The sequence below is a fragment of the Podarcis vaucheri genome, assembly GCF_965113315.1.
Source record: "Podarcis vaucheri genome assembly, chromosome: 11".
In the NCBI taxonomy this organism is placed as follows: Eukaryota; Metazoa; Chordata; class Lepidosauria; order Squamata; family Lacertidae; genus Podarcis; species Podarcis vaucheri.
In genome coordinates this window covers 11,064,457-11,087,902 of record NC_138749.1, presented here as the reverse complement: position 1 = coordinate 11,087,902, position 23,446 = coordinate 11,064,457, and the positions used below count along the sequence as shown (strand labels likewise).

General features: G+C 41.1%; 1 protein-coding gene and 1 long non-coding RNA gene across 6 annotated transcripts in view; one reads left to right on the top strand and one right to left on the bottom strand.

The window, feature by feature from the left end:
- The window catches only part of LOC309514321, a 56,655-nt gene that overhangs the window by 721 nt on the left and 32,488 nt on the right, over window positions 1–23,446 (bottom strand). The gene's annotated exons all lie outside the window — the stretch shown is intronic.
- The window catches only part of DYM (dymeclin), a 164,740-nt gene that overhangs the window by 130,166 nt on the left and 11,128 nt on the right, over window positions 1–23,446 (top strand). For all 5 annotated transcript variants that reach the window (XM_082241932.1, XM_082241933.1, XM_082241936.1 and 2 more), the window contains one exon: window positions 3,178–3,291. In XM_082241932.1, the coding sequence (XP_082098058.1) occupies window positions 3,178–3,291 (114 nt within the window). The remainder of the gene's footprint in view (window positions 1–3,177; window positions 3,292–23,446) is intronic.

The window sequence follows — 23,446 nt, the reverse complement described above, 5'->3', positions numbered from 1 at the left end:
AATCAAAGCCTATATAGGAAAAGAATCATCACCAATTGCAATGATGGTATATTATCATCAGTTTATTGGAACAAATACATCCATTCTTATTTGTGCAATAAACATTAGATAACTTGTATAACACATGCCAAAAAAAAGTCTGAAAGCCCTCAAAAAAGCAGAATCTGAGAGCCAACCAAAAATATAACAATAACTGGAAAAGGCTGGATCTACACTAAACACTGGAAATCACAATTTATTAATAACTGTCTAGCTAAAATATTTCAGTAAGGCAGTCTGTCAAATGTCATTACAGCCATTATTTGATAAACTGATTTTATAGAAATATTTTGCCAGACATTTCTGTTTAAAAAAGAAACAAAAGCCATTCCAATCTTTTCAAACATATTTATTTAAGATATTTTCCACCAGCCTTTCCATCTACAGGCGTGTTTTACATCAAAATAAGTGTGTGTGTGTGTGTGTATTAAAATAATAATACCAGAGTTGCAGAATATATAACTTTAAAACAATTAAGAAAAAGCCAGAACATCAGCTGTTCTGCTTTCCCATACATCCTATAAAACATTTACTGTTATAGAATCATAGAACTGTAGAGTTGGAAGGGACCACAAGGATCATTTAGTCCAACCTGCAGGAATCTTTTTGCCCAAAATAGGGCTCAAACCCACGACCCCGAGATTAAGAGTCTCATGCTCTACCGTCTGAGCTATCACTTTTCTCTCGTTGAAGTCGATGTCAGTATTCCCTGGTGTTGTAAAAGAGGGCAGCTGGAAGATTGCGCATTACCCTATAACTGTCTCTGGAAGTTTGGCTGGTACAGAGAAAAAATACCTATACAAATGAGGTATGCTGTGCTGCTCATATTCATAAACTTGGATATTCCTGCATTATTTGCATAATATAAGAATAATTCGGCCTGGATTTGTGGGACTGAGCTACAACTCTGATTTTGTGCAGATAGAAAACATATGGTTCACTTAGCAACCAGGAATAGAATGATTTCTGTTTCCATTTACTGCTCAAGCCTGTTCCAGAAGTAAATGGATTCCCATTTTGAGGGATGTGATATGCACTTTCTTACTGGTAATTGTCAATGGTGTACTGATATCCTAAATGTTACACAAAGTTGGTTACTTATTATTTTTGTTGTATTGAGGATCTTCCTGCAAGATGGGTAATTTTTATAAGGAACTTGAAAAGCATTTCAAAAAGTGTGTGTGGGGGGGAATCAAATGAGTTAAGAATGACTACAGCTGTTTGCTGCAGTTGCTAGCTGTTGGCTTTTAAGAATGTCTTTGTAGGCAGGATGTTAACTTACTGTGAACACAGGTTTGTTAATTTATGAGGACTTAATAAGACTTGTTGTATTAAAATAAGGAGTTAAAATACCATTAGAGAGTAGCTTTCCCATGACCGATACACTGAACACTGCAAAATCTGTGTATGTGGGTCTACCCTCTACCTTCTTTTTCATGGGCTTCTATTGTTATTTTTATTTATTATTCTAAGAAACTTCCAACACATTTAAAACTTAAAACGCAGCTACATTCTACGATAAAAACAGAACAAAACAACCCCAAAACAGCCACAGGAAACTTTGGTAGTGCACTAATAAACATCACTTTTACCTGCCACCAAAAAGATGATAATAGTGAGAGCTTGTATAGCACTGATGAATGAAAAGTCCACTATTAAAATCTTACATTTGCCATAAACTCAGTAGGTGGTTTTAGGCAAGCTGCTCTCTGACTCAGCCTCCCTCTCACCACAGCATGAGGATAAACTGACATACCTTGCAAATGTGTTGTTGGATTACTATGATAATGTATGTGAAATGCTTTAAGCACTCTAATGGGAAGGAGAGAGGTAGGGGGAAGAAAGAGAATGGAGGTGGTGAAAAGAAACGAGGTGGCCTCATCCACCTATGTGCTTTGAATTTGTTGGAGGTGTGACCTTCAAGGAAACAGCTCTGAGGGATGCTCAGAAGTACCGACTCACAGGTCTACCAGAAGGGTAGATCTGCTAAGGTTAAGGTTTGTGGTAATTAAAACCTTTACAATATATTTGCTTAGGATTTGCAGTTGACAGTAATTAGGATCAGCAGAGCAGTTATTTCTTTATAGGAAGGGATGCTTTTCTGTTGAATTTTGTTCACTTTCTACTTTAAGCATATTCTGAAAAGTCTTCTTTGCAAGCCTGGCAGGTCTCCCTACTCCAAAAGAGAATTCCTGTACTTGCCTGCAGCAACAGTATGTCTCATTTGAATCCTGGAGTAATCAAACCATCAGCTCTCTTTTGTTTTACTAATAGGTTGTAAGGGCCTAATTAGGCTTAACAGCTTCAGTTGGGTGCATTGCAAAAGCATCCCAAGAGCATTATTGCCATGCAGTAAACCATTTCCTAGTCCTTGGCTACGATTATCAAAGGAATGTTAACTGCCTTCAATGACATGTGCATTGTTTCTCTTCTTAAGATAGGTCTACCTAACTTCTCAAGATTGCATGTTTAGAGATGTGTCAGCGGCATTTCTAGATCTACCTTCCTTTATGTGATATTGCAAAACATTATCGTATAGGCCTTGGTGTGTAAGATAAACTAGCCAATGTAGTCTTCATGGTTCTGAGAATTATCATGAAGATTAAATAAAAACCCAAAGCAATCATTATTCCTGCGATTTCCTGTTTTCTTAGGAAACTTTGTTCCTGCTTCAGTAGTCAAAAAAAGCCATGTGGCAGATAGGAGCAGAAGCTGAAAATTCGCTGAACTTTGCGGTCTTTTAGCTGCTATGCAGTATTGTTGAAGTATGCACATGTACATTCTTGGATCATGGTCATAGTGTATAGGAACAAGTTGAAGATGGGGAAATAATAGTGCTTAAATTACCTGGAATACAAATGCTAAATACTGTTTTTAATCTAGCATTTATACCTGACAGTTGAAGAATCTCAATTAAGAAATGACTCACTGTCATAAATCTGCTGGGTAGGTTTCTATATCCTTAAAAAAAATATTGTGGATAATATTGTAAAAACCAATAAAAAAAATTTGGGGGGAAAAAATCTAGTTGGCAGATACCCTGAAATTGTTTAATTAACCTGTGCTTCCACTTATTTACAGACAGAAGTGTATGTGTGTGTGTGTATATATAATATATATTTCCCTGTTCCATTCCAGGTGATCAGCTTCTTTAGCTCCAGAATTGAGCAGGCTGGGGCTGAGCTGTCTGTAGAGAGAGTTCTGGAAATCATCAAGCAAGGAGCTGTTGCTCTGCCCAAAGACAGGCTCAGGGTGAGTGCTAACAAAATCAGTCAATGTGTAGCATGCCTCAAAGCAGCACTTTGAGGATAATTTTCTTTCTTTAGGTTACAGCATTGCCTGCTGTAGAGTTCTACTATATTTGAGTTCCGGTGTTTGTATGGATTATTAATCTATAACGGAATGCGCAAGCATGCTGTGAAAAAGAATGAATGGCTATATAACATTGGTGTAGAAATTATCATTTCTGTGACTGTATGCTTCTTCAAGAACCCTAATAAATTATATGCACATGTTGCTACTAGAGATGTCTTGTGACTACAGTAGTACCTTGGTTCCCAAACTTAATTCTTTCCAGAGCAATTAATCTGTTCCAGACTTTTAAAAACAACCCCTAAAAAAGCAATTTAACATGAATTTTATTATCTAACAAGACCATTGATCCATAAAATGAAAGCAATAATCAGTGTACTATACTGTAGAATAAATAAGGCAGTATTGTAGATGATAAAATTTTTAAAAATATATATTTCTTACGTGCACTGATGATAGTCATTGTTTGGATGGGGGGCTTTTATCCATTTCTGCAGTCACACAATCACTCAATAAATCAATCAGTAGCTAAATTGGGTTCCACACAGTCACAAAAACAAGTCACAAAAACAAAGTCACAAGCCACAGTCACCAGTCAGTCCCATAAAACAAAGAACAAGTCACAGTCCAAAAAGCGAAAAAGCCACACAAACAAAAAACGCAAAAAAAAAGCTCCAAAAATCACCTCTGTGTTGTGTGGGTGCTTGGGACTCAACAGCTGACAGACTCAATAGGAAGCCTCTGATTAGCAGCGGGGGACTCATTTTACAAACGGAACACACTTAACAGGAAGCGGAACATGTTCTGCTTCAAAGGCAAAGTTCACAAACTGGAACACCTACGTCTGGGTTTGCAGCTTTCTATTTCCAAGTTGTTAATAAACTTAGCTGTTCTAAAACCAGGGTACCACTGTATATAGCTTTTTATTTTATTTTTTTATTTGTGCATTTCATTCCTATGCCACTTTATATAATTAAGAAAAAATACATCAAAGCAGTTTACAACACATTAAAACGTCAAATAGAACAATCCAGAATAAAAATTACTAAAGAAAGTCAAACATTAAAGTATACATTTAGGCCAACAAAGTAACAGGAAACGAAAATATTATTTTAAATATTTCAAAATAAAATGTTACAAAGGAGGTAAACTACAGAATGCACATTTGATGCATCAAAGTTAACAAAAAAAAAAGGTTTTAAACCTTTCAAAAGAAAACGTTACTAAAGGAAGTCATTTTTTAAATGCACATTTAAAACAGCATAATTAGCAAGAGAATAAAATATTATAAGCATAGGACATATCTGCTGCTGTTGCTGCCAGTCCTGCCAATGGTGGTTCATGGTGGACAGCTCTTGTGGAAGCGCGGGCTCAATGACCTGGGTCTGCACTAAGAGACAGCAGGATGGTCTCTGCCCTCTTCAGCAATTTGTGGGTTGTATTTATATACATTTTGCCCTTCCCTGTTTTGAAGCTCAGAGGCATGGAAACGAACTCAAATAAATTAAAAACACACTGGAATGTAAAATAGCAGCCCGGACCAAATAGTTCACTCTTTCCCCTACACTTGGTGAGGAAATGAGAACGTGCCTTCCTTCTGTGCCCCTGGCATTTTTCAACAAGGTGTATCCATGTCAATATGGTTGATCCAGATTCTGTGGTCAGTTTTCTCTAGGAGATCTTTCTTTCCGCAGGGCCTGTAAGACAGAGTTGTTCCGCCTGGCCTTTGGATTGGAGCCAATTTGATTCCCTCCCCCCCCCCTTTTCTTTTTTCTTTTCCTTCTCCTGCAATGAGGCTACATTTTAATATTTTAATGTTCCATTATTTTAATGTTGTATTTTATTTTTGTTTTTAAGTTGTAATCATTCATCTTGTTTTTATTATTGCTTGTAAGCCGCTCTGAGCCCGGCCTTGGCTGGGGAGGGCGGGGTATAAATAAAAAAATATTATTATTATTATTATTATTGTTTGAGACATTGTAAATTGGATTTTGCACAAATGCATTCTACTCATCCATTGGACCAGTGTGTGGATGTCCAGTGGCCTGAGACTGTGAACTGGCTTCCCAGGTAAATGAGGGGTGTTTCTTAATTGCTCAATAATTCTTGTAAACCACTTAGAGGTTTATTACAACCAAGTGGTATAAAAAAATTATTAAATAAAATAATCTCATGGCCCACCTCTGATCCCATAGTTCTAGTTAAAATTTGTGGCCCCATCACTTCTACACTGTCTCCAATTTCCTTCTGCTTTCTGGTATGTAAGCTATCTAGTCCTTTAAGGTTGCAGCACTTTATAGCAAGAACTCTTTACTTTAGGTTTTTGGGATAGGGAACCTTTATACCACACTTTCAAAAGAAAGGTACGCAAGCACTTTTGGAGCTTGCTACCTTTTACTTCAGAGGTGGGTACTTAGATTTAAAATGTAATACTCCCCCACTGTCCATTTTGACAGCACTGAGACTCACCAGTTATTCACCTGCTACCAGGTTATTCAACATTAAAGGAAGTATTAGGAACATATTTTGGGACGCGGGTGGTGCTGTGGGTTAAACCACAGAGCCTAGGACTTGCCAATCAGAAGGTCGGCGGTTTGAATCCCCGTGACGGGGTGAGCTCCCGTTGCTCAGTCCCTGCTCCTGCCAACGTAGCAGTTCGAAAGCACCTCAAAGTGCAAGTAGATAAATAGGTACCGCACAGGCGGGAAGGTAAACGGCGTTTCCGTGCGCTGCTCTGGTTCGCCAGAAGCGGCTTAGTCCTGCTGGCCACATGACCTGGAAGCTGTACGCCGGCTCCCTCAGCCAATAAAGCGAGATGAGCACCGCAACCCCAGAGTCGGTCACGACTGGACCTAATGGTCAGGGGTCCCTTTACCTTTAGGAGCATATTTTAGGGTATACTCCCAGATTCTTCCTTTGTCGCCTTGCAGCTGGGCTTGAATTTGAGTAACGCCAAGAAGTGAAGACTCAAGTGCACACTCTAAATGCACTTCTAACTCCAGCTGTAATTGGGTGTGTCTTAAATTTGGTGACAGAGTGTTGTATCCCATGATTGTCATACTCAGCATAGAGCCTTTTTTATGTTGATCAACTGAGCTTTACTCAGAGCAGACCCACTGCAATGCATTTATCTAACATAGCCATGCTTATTATTTTTCCTGGGTCTGCTCTTGAGTAAAACTTCATTGAATACCACTTGAGCTTAATGGACATGACTAACTTAGCTCCATCAGTTTCAGTGGGTCTATTCTGCACAAAACTTGGTTTGGTACAACTCAGGAAAAGGGTTCTAAATTCAAAAGGCACCAAACTGTACCTTTCTTCATATATAATATGGCCCTGCACCTGATATCAGATTATGTGCAGGTGGATGTGGCTTAGTGAAAACTACACATGGGACAAATGGAAAGGCTTGGTAGGTCCCAGTAGACCTGTGGGCCTGAGGTTCCCCAATACTGCTTTACTTCCTGTCACCCCTGAAAAGAAGTTTTCCCCCTTCTCAAATTTGAATAAAAAGTCCTTCAGAAACTATGTGGGTCATTTTACAGAATGAAAATAACAAAATAAAACCCTCAGATCTAAAGGCAGAACTGTGTTAGAAACCCAGTTATAAGAACAGAAGGCCTCCTAGAATGTTAATTCGATTTTTCACTTGACATTTTTGGAGATGGAGCCATCATTATATCCCAACATGAATCTAGAATTGTACTCACTGGCCTATTCCTAAAAAGCTAGATAGAGAGCTGATCCCCAATATCTCTATGTGTATGTTCTGCAGAATCTCACCAAGGACCACAAAACGTTGCATCAGAATGAACAGAATCCTTCAGCAATTGGCAGTTCATAAAAACAGACTATCCTCCCACACGGAAACACACTGTGAATTAAGATAACAAGGATTTGCTGCTGTTTGGATAATTGAGAAGAGAGCATTTATACTGCAGATGTAACTAAATACATTTGTCAGATGTTTGTTTGCTTTCCCAATGAGCACATGTGATGTGTGTTTGTCACACACTTTGTGGAGTAGGCAGGCCCCAGGCTACATTGAGGAAGATTAGATGCCAGGCTAGTAGGTTTAGTGCTAGGCTAGTAGGTCAACTCTTGGTTTGGATCCAGTCAAACCGTTGTGGCGTTCTGTCGAAGGAATCTGGTGTCAAAGTGAACCCTGCGTAGAGACGCATCATGGCACACATTTGGGAGGAAGAGGGTGGAGGACGTGTTTGACAGTCAAGTGTCTGAGAATTGGAAACTCCCTTAGCATCTTCACCTGACTGCTGCTCAAGATAAACGTGATTATAATTAGCTGTTGCTTTAAAGTGTCTGCTCCTGGCCATGCGCTATGCAGGGTAGGGAAAGTCCAAACTGGGTAATTAGCCTTCTTAGAAGATTCCAGCAGAAGCTGTGGGAGATAAAGTAGCAGGTGTTGAAATAACCAGGTCTTGGATTTCTCCCTCACCCTGTGGAAGGAGATAAATGAAGCTAATGCGCCTGGGTCTTGAGGTGGAAGCCGCAGCTTTCAGAGATAGAGCTGTCTCCTTTGCAGACAGGCAGCCCACATTACAGGCTCCTTGTTTTATTGCAGAAGATTATTATTAAGAGTAATTTAAAGATCAGAGTGATAACTGAAAATTGACTTCAGTGTCTACCCCACCCCCAGCCCCAAGTTCACAGTCTTTTTTTCCCTCTCTCCCTCCCTTTGGGTGAAATTATCTGTAGTTTGAGGATTAAGAGCCTGAGAGGAGTGAGACTGTGTCTGGAGTCTGGAAGTTATCTCAGGGTTTTCAGGGAAGTTAGCCAGAAGATAGCTGCACTTTTTTTTTTAAGTGGGAAAACCTGTTCTGAATGCCAGACGTTATTAACTGGAAGCTGACATTTGAGTTCATAGAATGAGCAACATTTAAGAGATCACATTTAAATGCTTTTGAAGGAAACTTCCCGCTGGTAAGCCATTTGAAGAGAAAACATTTATTTTACAAATGGTTTTCCTCTGTTGAATTTCCCAGTTTTATTTCGCAGTGTGTTGCCTAGTTTTTTACTCCTTCCTTTTCTCTTTCATGTCTCTAACATGCTTTCCAATATGTTCTTATGTTGCCCCTTGCCAGCATGGCATGAAGTATGTAGTATTTATTGAAACTTGTTCTGCTTAACAGAGCACTAAAGCCTGCTCTTTAAAAATAGGGCCAAAAGCCAGGGCTGGGGGGGGGGGAATGGGGCCCATTCTAGCCCATTCCTTTGCAGATTCTGTGTTTGTGTGTGTGTTTGTGTGTATGTGTACATATGCACAGCCTGATTTCCCTGCTTGATGGCTTCAAAGTGTACCTGTATTTTATAAGAAACCATTTCTTTGATGTGCTAAAGAGATGAATAGCAAATGGAAGCAGCATTATAGTGACAACTAACAAATTCATGATCCCAATATACAGGGATCATGCCAGCTCCAAGAGAGAATTTTCTCAGAAAGCAAGTCAAACTGATGCCATCAGGAAAATTAGTTCATTGGGACACAGATATTTTATTAGGAGCTATGGGTTCTCAGTGGGTGATGCTTGCCTCTCTCAAGCTGCTTTGGGGTTGTTGTTTTCTTAAAATCAAGCAGTATGTAAGTTCTATGAAGTAAATAAAATGGACAGGTGACAAGAGAAGCAAGGCACCAATTGCATCATAAATTGATTTTTTATTTTATTGTTATTTATGCTTTATAGGGACGCGGGTGGCGCTGTGGGTAAAACCTCAGTGCCTAGGGCTTGCCGATCGCATGGTCGGTGGTTCGAATCCCCGCGGTGGGGTGAGCTCCCGTCTTTCGGTCCCAGCTCCTGCCCACCTAGCAGTTCGAAAGCACAACCAAGTGCAAGTAGATAAATAGGTACCGCCTTATAGCGGGAAGGTAAACGCCGTTTCCATGTGCTGCGCTGGTGCTGGCTCGCCAGAGCAGCTTTGTCACGCTGGCCACATGACCCGGAAGTGTCTCCGGACAGTGCTGGCCCCCGGCCTCTTAAGTGAGATGGGCGCACAACCCTAGAGTCGGACACGACTGGCCCGTACGGGCAGGGGTACCTTTACCTTTACCTTTTATGCTTTATAGCGTATTTTATGCTTTTTTTGGTAGCATCAATTAAGTGTTTTAAATTTGTTGTTAGCCGCCCTGAGCCCGGTTTCCTGAACCGGGAAGAGCGGGGTATAAATAAATTATTATTATTAGTGCTGGAGTCCTGTGCACATAAACCGAAAATGGTCCAACAGAGCATAGAAAAGCACTGCATTGGACACCTCAGCTTGAATTGCAACAAAAGTGGCATCCAAGGCACTATTTGGTGGGCATTTGCCCCTAAAATCTAACTCTGAATCTTTACCTCTGGAATTCTTCAAACAAACATTCTGAGAGGAAGATTCCTTAAGAGCCATTGCTGTTGAGAATGAATTTGAATTCCTATTGAGAAGTTCACCTTTACCACCCTGGAAACTGTTCTGTCCACCACAAAGCAATCATCAGCCCCATAACTTTCGTGCTTAAATCTCATGTAGCCAAGCTGAGATCAGCCACTTCCTCAGCAGCCAGTACAGAAGCCAGTCAGGGGTTCTGCTTTGCCTACCCAGTGGCCAGTGGTTTGCCATCCCAGTCCCCTTCCATGCTGCTGCTGAAGAAGTGAAGGGACTTAAGCTAGTGAAGCAAGACCTGAGCACTCCACTGAGCCAGCCCCACCAGCTGTCTTCCCAAGCTGCAAGGCGAGAAAGAGGAGTCCCTTTCTCAGTGCAGTATGGAGAAAAACTTGTGAGAGGGTGGGAGGAATGGAGACACAATAGTGTGTGCATACTTTGGCCCCATCCATTCAGGACTTTGGCCTCACCCACTGTCCTCCATGCACTTTCCCTCAGAAGAACAATGGCTCCCCAGTCCTGGAGTAGACAATATTGCAGTAGATGGACTGGGGCCTCACCCTGTACAAAGTACCTTCATATGTTGATATGAAGTTGTTGGTTAAGAGAACACATTATTAGACATTATTTCCATGCAGCAATCCACAATGCTGAAATCTGAACTTTTTTTTAAAAAAAATAATAATCTAAAGTAACCATACATTGGCTAGTTGTTGTAGAACGTTCATAGACTAAAATAATAGCTTTTGTGTTTTCATTTCTTGAAATTTTTAAATGCCACCAACACACCCAGTAAAATACCTTCTCCAGTAAACCTCTGAAAGGAATTATTTAATTGTTTCTCATTCCAAGGATTGGTTTATTTTGTTCTTATGAAGATAAGTCCTTTTTCCACATAAGGTATTGGTTACGTTAAAATACAATATTGGTCAAAGGATTGCTTGATGTTACAGCAGTGGTGTTTATCATGACATCCACAACCTCTGTGTGACTCTCCCAAAGATAGCTCATTCATGTTGTAACTGCAACCTTATTTATATATTACTCTCAAAATTTGAAAAGGAGGACATGCACTCCACCTCACCCCAGGTATCGTCTGAGTCTGAAAATCAACATATATTAACGTAGACTTCAAGGAAGGGGTAGAATCCGTAGAAGGGCTGTAGGAAATTCATTTTTCAAATATGGCTAAACATGAGAACTCAAGCACCTGAGGTTTGCTTTTATACTGTAGCTGTCAGTCAGTTCCAGAGTTTAAAACAGCATTTCTACCTCCATTTGGTTGAAGGGCCCACTGTGGGATTTGTCTTATGGTAAGGCGATGTCAAGGGGGGGAGAACATCTCGGTAGGAGAAGAATTAAGACAACTTACTAGCATTGCTGACCTATGCAAGAAAGAAGGAGCAATTTTATTCTGCATGCCATTTTGGCATTAAAGCTATAAAATGCCCTAATGCTTTTCTGGCTCTCCCATTGAAAAGGAGTGCAAACATCACTTCACGATTGCAACACAGGAAAATGTGCATTAGCAAGACGCACTTGAATTTCTGCCACTGAAACTCCTTGAGATAATATCAGGTTTTTACTGTAAGCATGCCACAGAGTTCTCCAATGGAATACAATTATCTGGCTTTCCAACTTGCAAGGCAAGGAGCCCCCTCCATAAAACATTTTCTTTGTAGACCAAGAGTAAATAGATCTTCAACCCTGTTCCTGTCCAGTGTCCAAGAATGTGAGGCGTCATTGCTTAGCATTTCAAAGAACTGCAGCTCTTAAAGGTTATGAGCTACCACTAATTGTTTTCAGGGTACAGGAGTTTGATCTTGAAGCAAGACCATCTTTCTTAAAAAGAAAGACTTAAATAGTTGGATCCATTTTACCTTAGAAGAGAGAGAAAAGATGGTTGCGAAGTAGTTTTGAGAGGGGTAACCATGTCAATTCTTTGCAGCCAAAGCACCTTAAAGATGAGGTTTTGACCTTAGTTTTGTCATGTCTAATGAAGAGTATTTGGCTTACAAGAGCTTAAGCTGCAATATATGTGTTTATAAAGTGCCATGGGGTTCTTTGTTGTTTTTGTAGTTCAGAATGCAGAAAAAAATATGGGAGGGAAATGGAGAAAACCATTGAAAGAAACTGATAAGCAGCAGTTTAAGATAAATAAGGACTTATTTGCATAATGTGCCATCGACATAGTACGCAATTAATTGTGGTGGCAGGTAGCAGCAATGCGTTTTAAGAGTTGTGGTTGAATACAAGATGGGTGGGGCTCTCTGTGGCTGCTAGCCATGATAGCTAAAAGGGGAACATGCATGTTCAGAGATCCCATACCTCGCTACCAAATTCCAGGCTTTTACAACAAGTGATTGATAACACCGTCATAACCTGCTTATAAAATTTCTAGGACATCTGTCTTGGCTACTTGCTGTTGACCAAATCCTGTAGATCTGGAACTGCCATGGCAATTCTCATATATGAGTTCAGCACTATGGACTAAGTACATCAGAAATGAGCCATGAATTTGCGTGTAAACTGACACACCAGTTAAACCAAGTGGTGGAAGCCAGCAGTATTCTTCTGTTGATCTTACTCCTAAATAGTTACACCCGAATTACATTTGTTACATGGCTGGAGGAATAACCAAAGATCCTGGAAAAAAATGTGTTCTATATGAATTGTGCACACAGTTTTATTGGATGCGCCTTTTTATAAGTAGAACAGTTTATACTTGGGAATTTGGGAATTTTTCTAACTTGAGGGTGCAGCTAATTGACTGCAGATTCAACTAGTAATCTAGCCTACGAAGCCCAAATGTACTTGTGTTATGAAGGGCCTGAATTTTATAGGATGTTTATTGTTTTTACTTTATATATTCTCCTTTTCAGGGGTCATCAGGCTCATACACATACATACAGAAACTGATATATCAGTTATTCTTTTTGAAGGTGAGGTTTTGTTGTTTGAGAATCTTTGTGGATTTTGGAATTAAAGTAGCAACCTACCAAGCAATCCAGTTATCTGTTGCTTCAAAATCGATAACTTTGGACATCTTTTCTCTAGAGCAAAACATATATCCAAATGTACCATCTCAGAACCTGCTCCCAAAATACGGGGCTTATTTTTTTAAATGAATAATGAGCAATAAAGCCAACTAAGAGTGTTGTTTTATACAGTCATGCATTTCCAGTGCATTGACTTAGAACAACACTATAGGAAGTGTGTTACATCCTCTTTGTATTCTTAAAGAGCTACCACACGTGTGTGAAGTGCTATTGCATTGTCCTTCAGTAAGAGCTCTAAATGGAGTCTGGCAGTTGCAGTGTTTTGCATGGTACTCTTTGGCTCAGCAGTGATAAGCAATAGACAGTCTGGCTCCTTCAAGAAGTCCTTCAGCAACGTCTGAGCCCTCAGCAGTTCCAAAACTCTCTGGCTGACTTTCCCCAGTGGACCATTCATTTATCAGGAAATGAAATTGGTTACAGGATTCCTCCTATTGCCAAACCTCACTGACGAAATCTGGTTTATTGCTAGCTTCAGAAACTGCAAGAGTACATTAGCTGGCTTAGTCTTGCTCCAAGTTTCTTTCTGACATCGTCTGAAAAGAAAACCTGTTCTGTTTAGATTGTGAAGATTCAGGACATTTGTTTGAATATCTATATTCTCATGATATAAACCAATTGATAATTCCATGTCCCCAACAGTTTCATCCCTGAAACTGGGAATCCTTTCTTTCTTACATATTTCTTCTTCAAAGCTGAAAATCTTTCACCTGCTAATACAGTCTGTTTAACAGTCTAAACAAAATTTTGTCGCTGTAGATCAGATTATGCACACAAATGAAGAGGGTTTGGGGGGGGCAGGGGGAGGATGACTGCACACTATTTTAAAGCAGGTAATCTTGTTTATATGTTTGTGGGGTGAGGCGAGACAATTTGTTGTAGCTGTGTGATTGATTTAATAATTTTTACCTCACTCTTCAGCCAAAGAAGCGTTAAGTGGCTTACAAAAATCAGTGGTAGGACAATCCCTGCCCTCAGCTTGACAATTTAAAAGTCATGACACACAGATACAAAAGGATGTGGAGGGAGGAATAAAAAAAAACAAGCTCACACACAGGTTCTTACAGTTGCAGTTCTTGTAATGACCAGGTGAGAGGGAAATCATTCAGGTAGCCTGCTGGAATGTCTGCTACTAGGTGATGCCCAGGGACACCTGGTCTCTCAAAGAGGCATTTGTCTCTCTAACAGGGACACAGGTTGTTGGGAGATGTACGTTCAGTAACCATTGTCATTTTCATCATTAGGAGAGTGGGGGGAAAAGAGATCCGTGGTTGCTTTTTAGCCTACAGATATTCTCAGTTACGCTGAATTTTATAATGCTGTTTTACAAGGGATCCAGTAAACAGTCTGGACGCCCCTGATTCTGCAGCACTGCTAACCTAAAGCAGGCGTAGACCTGGTCATGACCACTAGGATATCCATGTAAAAATGGATATAATTAATTATGAAATTCATTTTAAAAAAGATTTGCAAACATGAGTCTCGAATTTTCTAAAAATCACTGCTTTTATAAAAATGGTATTAGCTGAGGTGATGGTGATTATTATTTGTTACATTTGCAGACTGCCATTCACCCATAGATCTCAAGGAGGTTCACAACATAAAATTACAGTTAAAAAAATACCTAAGGGGGGGTCAACAAATTTAAACGGGCATCGGGTATCAGACAACCAAGGTCTAGGTGAAGAGTATAAAGAATATAAACCCATTTGTAATGAATTCTATGCATTAATGTCCAATTCCATACACAATATTTTCTGTTTGGGAACTGTTTCGTAGTACTAAATACATAAAGAGAGTGGTATTCTTCAGGAGCACACACATGTATAAATTTGCAGCCAGCCTGATTTTATGCAGGCCTGCACCATTTATAATGTGGCAGTATTTGCTCATGAGAGTTATATTTCCAAATGCCTAGATTAAAAGATGTGCATCTTTTATTGTCTTAAAGCACAGCATGGACACGAGACTGTTGGAATAGGTGCTGCATGACCTGTATATATACCTAAGATCTTTGAAGCATACACTTACAAATGTGCAGTTTAGACCCCTAAATGTCTGAGGAGCCTCCATGCATAGAGTACTTGTCCACTTAAGAACATTTGCCACAAGATGGTGGCAGCAGGGGCAACTTTGAGGGCAGGGCGAAATGGGTGGGTCCATTGCCATGTGATGTGGATCTTTTTCATATGAGTAACACCTGGAGAGGGCTGGAGTTTTGTCTTTATTTGACTTCTCCCTGTTTCCATGCTGAATCCTAATTTATTGCATTATCTCCCCATCTGTTTTTTTTAAATAACTTTTTTTGTCAGTTTTGTGTGTTTTGCCAAGTACTTACAGGAACAACTTCTAGCTTCTTCCTTAATGTAACTAATAGTAGTATTAGGGGTTCAAAATTTAGCTTGTATCTTATCATTTTCATAATGCCAGCTCACATGAATTCCCCAAATTTTGCAAAAAAAACCCCACCCTTAATTAGTTTTCATCTGGTATGTGATATGATCCAAAAATCAATATACTTTAGAGCCATGTTGTAGTTGTTTTCTCTTGTTTATTAGGGATGACTCAGTGGATAGTTTAAGAATCTCATCCTCTGTCTGTATACTTCAGCCCATCTTCCTAACATTTGCTTCTGCAATCAGCTACCCTGTGACCTGCTGGGGATGTTTGGCTGTCTAGTTTGCAGTTTCTGAGATTTACAGAGTCTCACAAGACCAGTCCTTGTCTGGTGCCAAACTAGTGGCCTTGCTCATTGTCTAGACCCTACAGGGATGAAGCCATTTAAAATAAAGGCTAAATAAGTGATTCGGTCTTCCTGAGTAACAGTTAATCACTGACATTGTCAAGAATTCTATAAAATCATGTTTTCAAAGCCACCACAGCTGTTAAAAACAAAATTACAAGCCTTGTTAGTATAGCTTCTTCCCTTTATTTGAAGAAAAAAATTAATAGCAGAATTCCTGGAGATGAGAAGCTTTCATCCAAAGCACAAAAAGGTCACACCGCCTTCTTCCAACCCCACCTTTATACCTCAGTTTTGTCAAGCCGAAAGTGGTTTCTGTTTAGCTTGCTTTCTGTTAGAATTGGGTTTTATTATTATAAAATTTCTGTAAATCTTGGGGTTCATTTTGCTTTTAACTGCCCTTATTTACACAACACCCTTGTGAGGCTTCATGTAAATAGCTCCATTTTTAAAGATCATCATTATGTATCTGGCAGCTCTGGCTCAGATACCAAGTCAGCCAGTAAATTCATTGTTTTGTACCCAAATTACCCTATAATTCCTGCATGGGGCCATGTTCTTCTTCTTCTTCTATTGTTGTTGTTGTTGTTATGGATCCTCATATTACAATGAATTACTTCTGAACACACTTGAGGGATTTGGTGAGCCCAAAGTACCAAGGTTGCCCATGGTATTTCTGCTGTGGGTGAATGACTTTTACTCTGCTGTGAGATGATTAAACCACATAGTCACTCCAAATGCAGAAATACAGTGGAACAGTCCTCCATCAGAAGAGACTGCCTGTTGCATCTGTGCATGGGTTTTTGCTCTCACCCTTCCTTTTTCCAACCAGGAGGCAAGCCCAGAGCAACGACTCCTACAGGCTCTTCTACACACTAGAAGTAAAACTTTTCAGGTGTAAGAACAAAACACGCATTCAATTTTAATTTGGATTCATCCATGTATGTTTAGCTTAATAGCACTATGGTATCTGCTCTCAATTAACGGCTTGCACCAGGTTCTAGATGCCACTCAAAATTAAGTCCAGCATCCTTGCCCCTCTGGTTGATTCCCAGATCAGCTGCCCTAGGACACAGTCCTTCAGGGTGTCTAGAATTTTTCACCTCTTCGTCATGTCTGGAACACACATATAGCCAGTCTATATGATAATAGTTGAAGTCACCATTACAGCACTACATTTCCTCTTTTAAATGCTTACTTGAATTCATTCTTCTCAAGATCTCTCTGAGAATTTTGATTAGGGGGATGATAGCACACCCCCAATATCACCACTTCCAGCCGTTCTACAGAGTATTAAATAATTCTACATTATCTTGCATTGATTGGTCGAGCAATTTTTTAGGAGGGGGGTGATTTTAAGTGTCACTAAACCCTTCTTTCGATCTTGCATAATGACAAGCGGGTCATTATCTGACTTTTTCGGAACACAGGGGAACATGCAACAATTTTGAGCAAATGGATTTAGGTTCTACACATTATAAAAATTAGTTCAGCCTATTGCAATTTAGAAAAACTTGGTTCTCCAGCCCTGGGTTTTATTAAGCAAGTACTTTTGATCATGCAGCGATTCAAGGGAAATTATGGCGAAAAGCAATAACAATGTCACTGTAAATTACAGTGGAATGAAAGGTAAATGCACAAAATGAGGAATGGTTTTAGGGTATTGAATTTTGTTCAGGCTTGGAACATGGTGTCTCAATTTCAAAATTATTAAAGGTAACTGCTTGCCGTGTTATGTTTTGTGTAGATAATAACTTGGGTCTGTAGGTTTCACAAAAGTATTCTCGCTCAGTACAGCCACCTGATCATTCAAACCATGTCTCTTTTCAAAGGTAATTTAGGTATTTCCCCCCTTTAATAACATGAGAATCAGAAAGTACCGTTGGCTTGGTAACAGATTGGAACTATTCCAAAGTGGCCAGACTTGATTGAGGTAGAACTTCCAACCTCGAGCACACCAGGGCCAAGGAAGTAGAGGCAAATGACCTTTTCTTTTGAGGGCTTTTAAGTGATAGACTTATGTCTTTAAGGAAGGGAAACATCCTCAGCCATCAAAGGACTGAGGTTTCCTCCTATTTCCTTGCAAAGCTGCATAGGTGATATGGCCCATAGGTCTTGTCATATATCACAACAAAACCTCCCTTTGTATTTTTTTAAGAAGGCAGAATCCAGTGGGAAATTTTCTTTCCTAAGCAACGCAATCAGGAATGGGAGTCAATTGCACAAAGGTTTAGAACTGGAGAGCCACAGACTTTAGTTTGCTTCAGTTCCAGCCATTAGTTGTGCTTTCTACTGCCATGACCGTACCTCCGGACGTAGACATTTGTTCATGCCAAGGGACTTGGGGAGAATTGTGGAGTGTCTTGTTATGATGGCCTATGAAACAGGCAGAAAGAATGCAGTTGTCTCCTATTTCTGCTGCCTGCCCCAAATGTCAGTGCAACCTTCCCTCAGACACTTTTCATGGGGATCTTGAGTGAGGACTCTGTGTAATGCCAAGTATCCTGCCTTGGATTTGTGGAGTCGCAATTAGTGGTTTAATGACTTAAAATGTGCCCCCAAATTAATCAGGCAGCAGTTTTTAGTTATTTTTCAGACAAGCCACTTTCAAAAGAAGGCAGGTGCTGACTTTCTCCCTTCTCTCTACCCCCAGAAGGGCGGATTCAGCCTTTTAAGATGGAGGCTGCTGTGACACATGCTGGCATCATCTAAAAACAAATAACGAATGCCTTTTTTTCCTTTCCTATTTTTATTCATAGGCAGATTTGACTGATTAATCAATTATTCAGTTAAGACTTCTCCAGTCGGGTGACAGTCCTTGTAAAGTTCCTTATGGGGTCAAAGTGAGTGTAATCCTTGTAGGGCTGGGTCCTGCAGATTGGGCAAGGCATGTCAAAGCAGGAGGGAATCCAAGGTTATTGGGCCAACAGGTAGACAAGCAGTCTGGTGAACCAGCAAGGCAAGCAAATCACTAAACCAGCAAGATATACAGAGTGTTATGCTGGCAAGGTCTACAGTAGATCTTTCAGTCTTGGATAACAGCAAAGAAGACAGAAATGGAACCTAGTGAAGTGATTTGCTGAATACAGCTCAGTTGACAGACTGCTCCACATGGTATATTGTAACTAGGCTTTCCCTGCTTCAGAGAATGGATTTGCATTGCCTGAAACTCTCTTCCTCGGACCATGGCATGCAATCCTCATTGTCTATTTATTCAGCTGGTTAGACCACCATCTTGAATTGTAAGAACAATGACTACCATGCTTACAACTCTGAATAACCAGTGGAAAGTGAGCATTATTGGTTGTGATGCCTCTCTGCAGTAGGCTAGCAAACTTGTAACTTGTAACATTTGTTCAGCCACTTGGGATGCATGTCATTGTCCTGAAAGTCATACTCACAGTTTGTAGCTAAGAAAGGAGTGGTATTGCCTGTGATGAATGCTAGAAGCTAATAGCATGCAGCAAAAGTAATCTAATGTTCTCTGAGTTAGTTGAATTCTGGAGACCTATCCTTGCTTCTGATTTGAGACTTGCATGGCCTCACTGATGCATCCCTGTTCTTCTTTCCCAAACCGCCTGATTTGTAAAAAGTGTGTGTGTGTGTGTGTGTGTGTGTGTGTGTGTGTTTTGTCTTTTAAATTTCTACACTGCCCTTCGTCTGAGGATCACAGGGCGGTTTACAAGATAAAAACACAAAAATACATACAGTACCATAGTAACTAACAAAAACAATGACACCCCACTCCACACACACAGGCCAGGGAGAAGAAGTATGTTTTTCTAGGCATCTAAAGATATGTAAGAAAAGCACCAGGCAAGACTTCCTGAGGAGAGCATTCCACAAGTGGGGAGCCACCACAGAAAAGGCCCGTACTTGTGTTGCCACCCTTTGGACCTCTCCCAGTGGAGGCACACAAGAAGGGCCTCAGATGATGATTGCAGGTTGGTTCATACTGCGGTCCTCTGTTGTTTAAGGCTTTATAAGTCAAAACCAGCACTTTGAGTTGGGCCCAGAAACTAATTGGCAGCCAATGTAGCCAGGCCAGGGGTGGCTTCCATGCTCAAACCATCTTGCCCTGGTGAACAACCCAGCCACTGAAATCTGCACCAGCTGAAGTTTCCAAACTGTCTTCAAATGGCAAAGAAAATCCCAGTGCATCGTTTTCCAAAAACAACTGACCATGAACTTATCATGATCTTTTCACTGCTTGGAAAGGGAGAGCAAAACATACAGAGAGCTCATCATTACTTCAGTCTTGTTGGCATTCAGTTTCGTTTAGGCTTGCCCACATCGAGTCCCTTTTCATGGCCAGACACTGAGTCATCTCAGAGGCTGCAGGACCTGGGTCATACAGAAACTTAATAGAAAGTTATTTGTCACTGGTCTACTTCATAGCAGCATAATCCAAACATTCCCAGAATCTTTTGTAGCAGCCTCAAATGCACACTGATCAAGGTCTGAAGTACCAAGAAAAAAAGCTGTCCATTTCCTCAGAGCTGATCCCAGGAAGATAAAGGCAAGAATCTGTCTTCCCTTCCCTAGGAAGAAAGCCAGATTGGTGTAGTGCAGGGTTTCCCAAATTTAGGTCTCTGGCTGTTGTTGGACTACAACTCCCATCATCTATAGTTAGCAGGTCCAGCGGTCAGGGATGATGTGAATGGTAGTCCAAAAACAGCTGGAGAGCCAAGTTTGGGAAACCCTAGTGTGGAGAATCAAATATTAATTTAGACACCATAGCAAACTTTTTTTTTTTTGTATTAACCATAATTAAGCACTTGCATCATGATTTGAACTTCCATAAATGCAGTAGGGAAATCATGGTTTAAAGTTGCTTGTCGTCTTGTATTTTCCATCTGCTCAGCACACCACTTTGTGTATGTGAGGATAATAACATCACAGAACCCCATGTGTGCTACTCTGAGCTCTTTGGAGTAAGGTCAGGATACAAATGCAATAATAATTGATATTGTTCTTGTGGTGGCACATCTGGTGCCGATTGATTGCGCTTGTGAGTTGGTATGCTCCAATTGCTCAGGGAGCTAAGCAGTATTGCAGCCCAGCTTTTGAAAGGGGAGAGAACATTGTCAGTTTGGCTCAGACTTAAGACCACACAGGGAGAAATTGAAGACTGGGCATATGTCCTGGCAAGCCAAGGGGCAAGGAGTCCTAGAAGCAGGAAGGGGGCAGACTGCCTAGTAAAATTGAGGTGCCTGAAGGAAAGATAGAAGAATGAGGCTTGCAGGAGACGGGAGGTATGGAATGGAGGTGTTGTGATCAAGATACCGGGTAGAGAAGAAGAGCCCTGCTGCATCCGACAAAAGGGAAATCTTGTCCAGCATCCTGGACAGCAGCAATGGTTCCGACTGGAGCTAAATAAAAGGGAAAGCAAGGATCTGAATGAAACAAATGCATGGTGGAGTCATGAGGTAGAAGAACTGAAGAGCCTCTGATGAGGGCAAAACTTCACACAAATGGCTGTACACAAGTGGTGTGAAGGAAATGAGCAGACAAGGGAGGGTTGGGAACCTGAAGGTTGTAGGGCAGGGAGCCACAGGGACATAGTGCTGCTGGGCCACAAGTATGGACCGTGATGGGGGAATACTGCATCCACTGTATAGTGGTACCTCGGGTTAAATACGCTTCAGGTTACATACGCTTCAGGTTACAGACTTCACTAACCCAGATATAGTACCTCGGGTTAAGAACTTTGCTTCAGGATGAGAACAGAAATCGTGCAGCAGTGGCGCAGAGGTAGCGGGAGGCCCCATTAGCTAAAGTGATGCTTCAGGTTAAGAACAGTTTCAGCTTAAGAACGGACCTCCAGAACGAATTACGTACGTAACCAGAAGTATCACTACTGTACTGCTCTGACCTGGCAACTCTTAAGGTGCAGATATTGTGCGGTGGGGGGGGGGACCAGTTTGAGGGGACTGAACTTCACATACTGATTTTAATTAACTAGCTACATCTTGGGCTGCAAACTCCCAGTAGCCATAGGAATGAGCAGAGGCACTCAAGCTATCTCATGAACGCCTCTCAAGTTATTCAGTTGTGATCCAACACTCCTGATCAGCCGCGCCAGAAAGCCATAGAAAGATATAATGGAGTTGCTAAAGGCAGGTGAGCTTCCCTTATCTGGGCTTTCAGTGGGCTGCGATGGGGAGATACAGAGGTAGAACAAGCCACCCGTAAGCCACCTTGTTAGCATCCCATGACTCTCCACACTGTGGCTCTGGAAAGATGCAGTCATCTTTAAGCAAATAACTAAACCCGTTCCACCCAGGGTGTGATGCATGTTCTTACTCCATCACTATTCGCCTGTCTCCACTTTTCTTTCTTCCTTTTTCTGTCCTGGAACAGTTGAACTTTCAGAGACTTTGCTGTTGCAATACATCTTCATTTCTCTGAACAGGGATATGAATTTGATTTTTCTCCCATTTCAGTGTCTGGCCTTCTCCACCCGGATTACAGTTCTCTGAACACTTCTGAGACCTTCAGTTACTTAAGAAGGGAGTAATGTCAGGCAGCCACGTACATTTTCCAATACACAAAGATTGTGGAGCCAAAGGTCTGCTGCTTCAATAGGGGTGTTAGTCAGCATGTCCTGAACTAAGACAGATAAGGACCCACTTCCTAGGCTGCCCTGATCAGAAAGTTAACAGCTGGTGACAGTAAGTCTGTCTCTTGTTCTTAAGCGATTGTTATCATTTTGTAATATTTACAGGTCTGGCTTTCTCAGACTAAAACGTACAAAATCAAGAACTTTATTAAGAAACTTATTGCCACTGCTGGACACTTGTTTTGCCAAAGCTACGCCATCCCCATTTCCATAAGCAAAAAGAGAGGGAGCAGGTTACATGCCTTCAGGCACCGTACATAAGAGGTCACAGGACAGGGTTTGATGAACGGTTTTAGCTGCATCTATGCAGAAAAAAGTTTAAAGCGGGTTCCATGGAGTTCTGTTTCGGTTAGGCACCAGTCTGTTGGGAGGGATGGGCTTGGGAAAGAGTTTTGGGGCTTTTGCTCTGGAGGTGGCTGGGCAGATGTGGAGAGAGAGAGAGAGACCCCATTGCCTTCCAGCTCCTGAAACAGACCAGATGTGGTAATGGGCACTGGTGTGCTGGGTGTGACCTTTACCCCCGCTTGCCCACAGCTTTGTCCTTTCTGGCTCCTTAGGCCTTTTTGCAATGATATCATTGCTTTGCACCAGTTCTGGGTGAAAGCATGTCTGGAGCCTCTTCTTTAGAAAAGCATGCAGGCTGACTCATGCTGCCATTCCTTTTGCCACTCTCCGCATGAAAAGGATTTTTGTGAAACCAAAAACGCAGAAGTCTATTTTTAAACAAGGAAGGGGTTTTTCACCTTTTAGGAGCCCCGTCTGCTTAATCTCTGCAGTTTAAATGTGGTGAAACTGGAACCATCCCTGGCTACACCGAAGCCAAGTGCTGGTTCATACTGTACAACTCAGAGAATGGTGGGGACAAATAAGAATGAACACCACCACCACCACGTCTTTCCCCATTTCCGTTGTAACATGGAAATTTTCATAAATCTTCTGGTTCTTGAGGCAGAGAATATGAAAGGAGATTGCATTGGGGATGCGGAAGGAGTGTGTGTTAATTAGGACCAATTTCCATTTTGCATACCTTGACCTCAGTATTCGGAACGCCCATCGTTCAAGGTGCAAGTTGTGACAGGGAATTTCATTAGCGTGAGCAGTTTCTGAGCTCTGGGCACAGTACTGAGCCTAAGATTTCAGATTTAAACTGGGTTCTTGTTATCAAAAAGAGTGCCTAGACATTCCGTTGTTGCGCCCATAACCTAGGTTTAAGGTCGGCGACTGGCTTGTATACCTGTGTTTCTAACACTGCTTGACTTCAATATGCTGTGGATCTTCGATAGCAGTTTCTTCAGT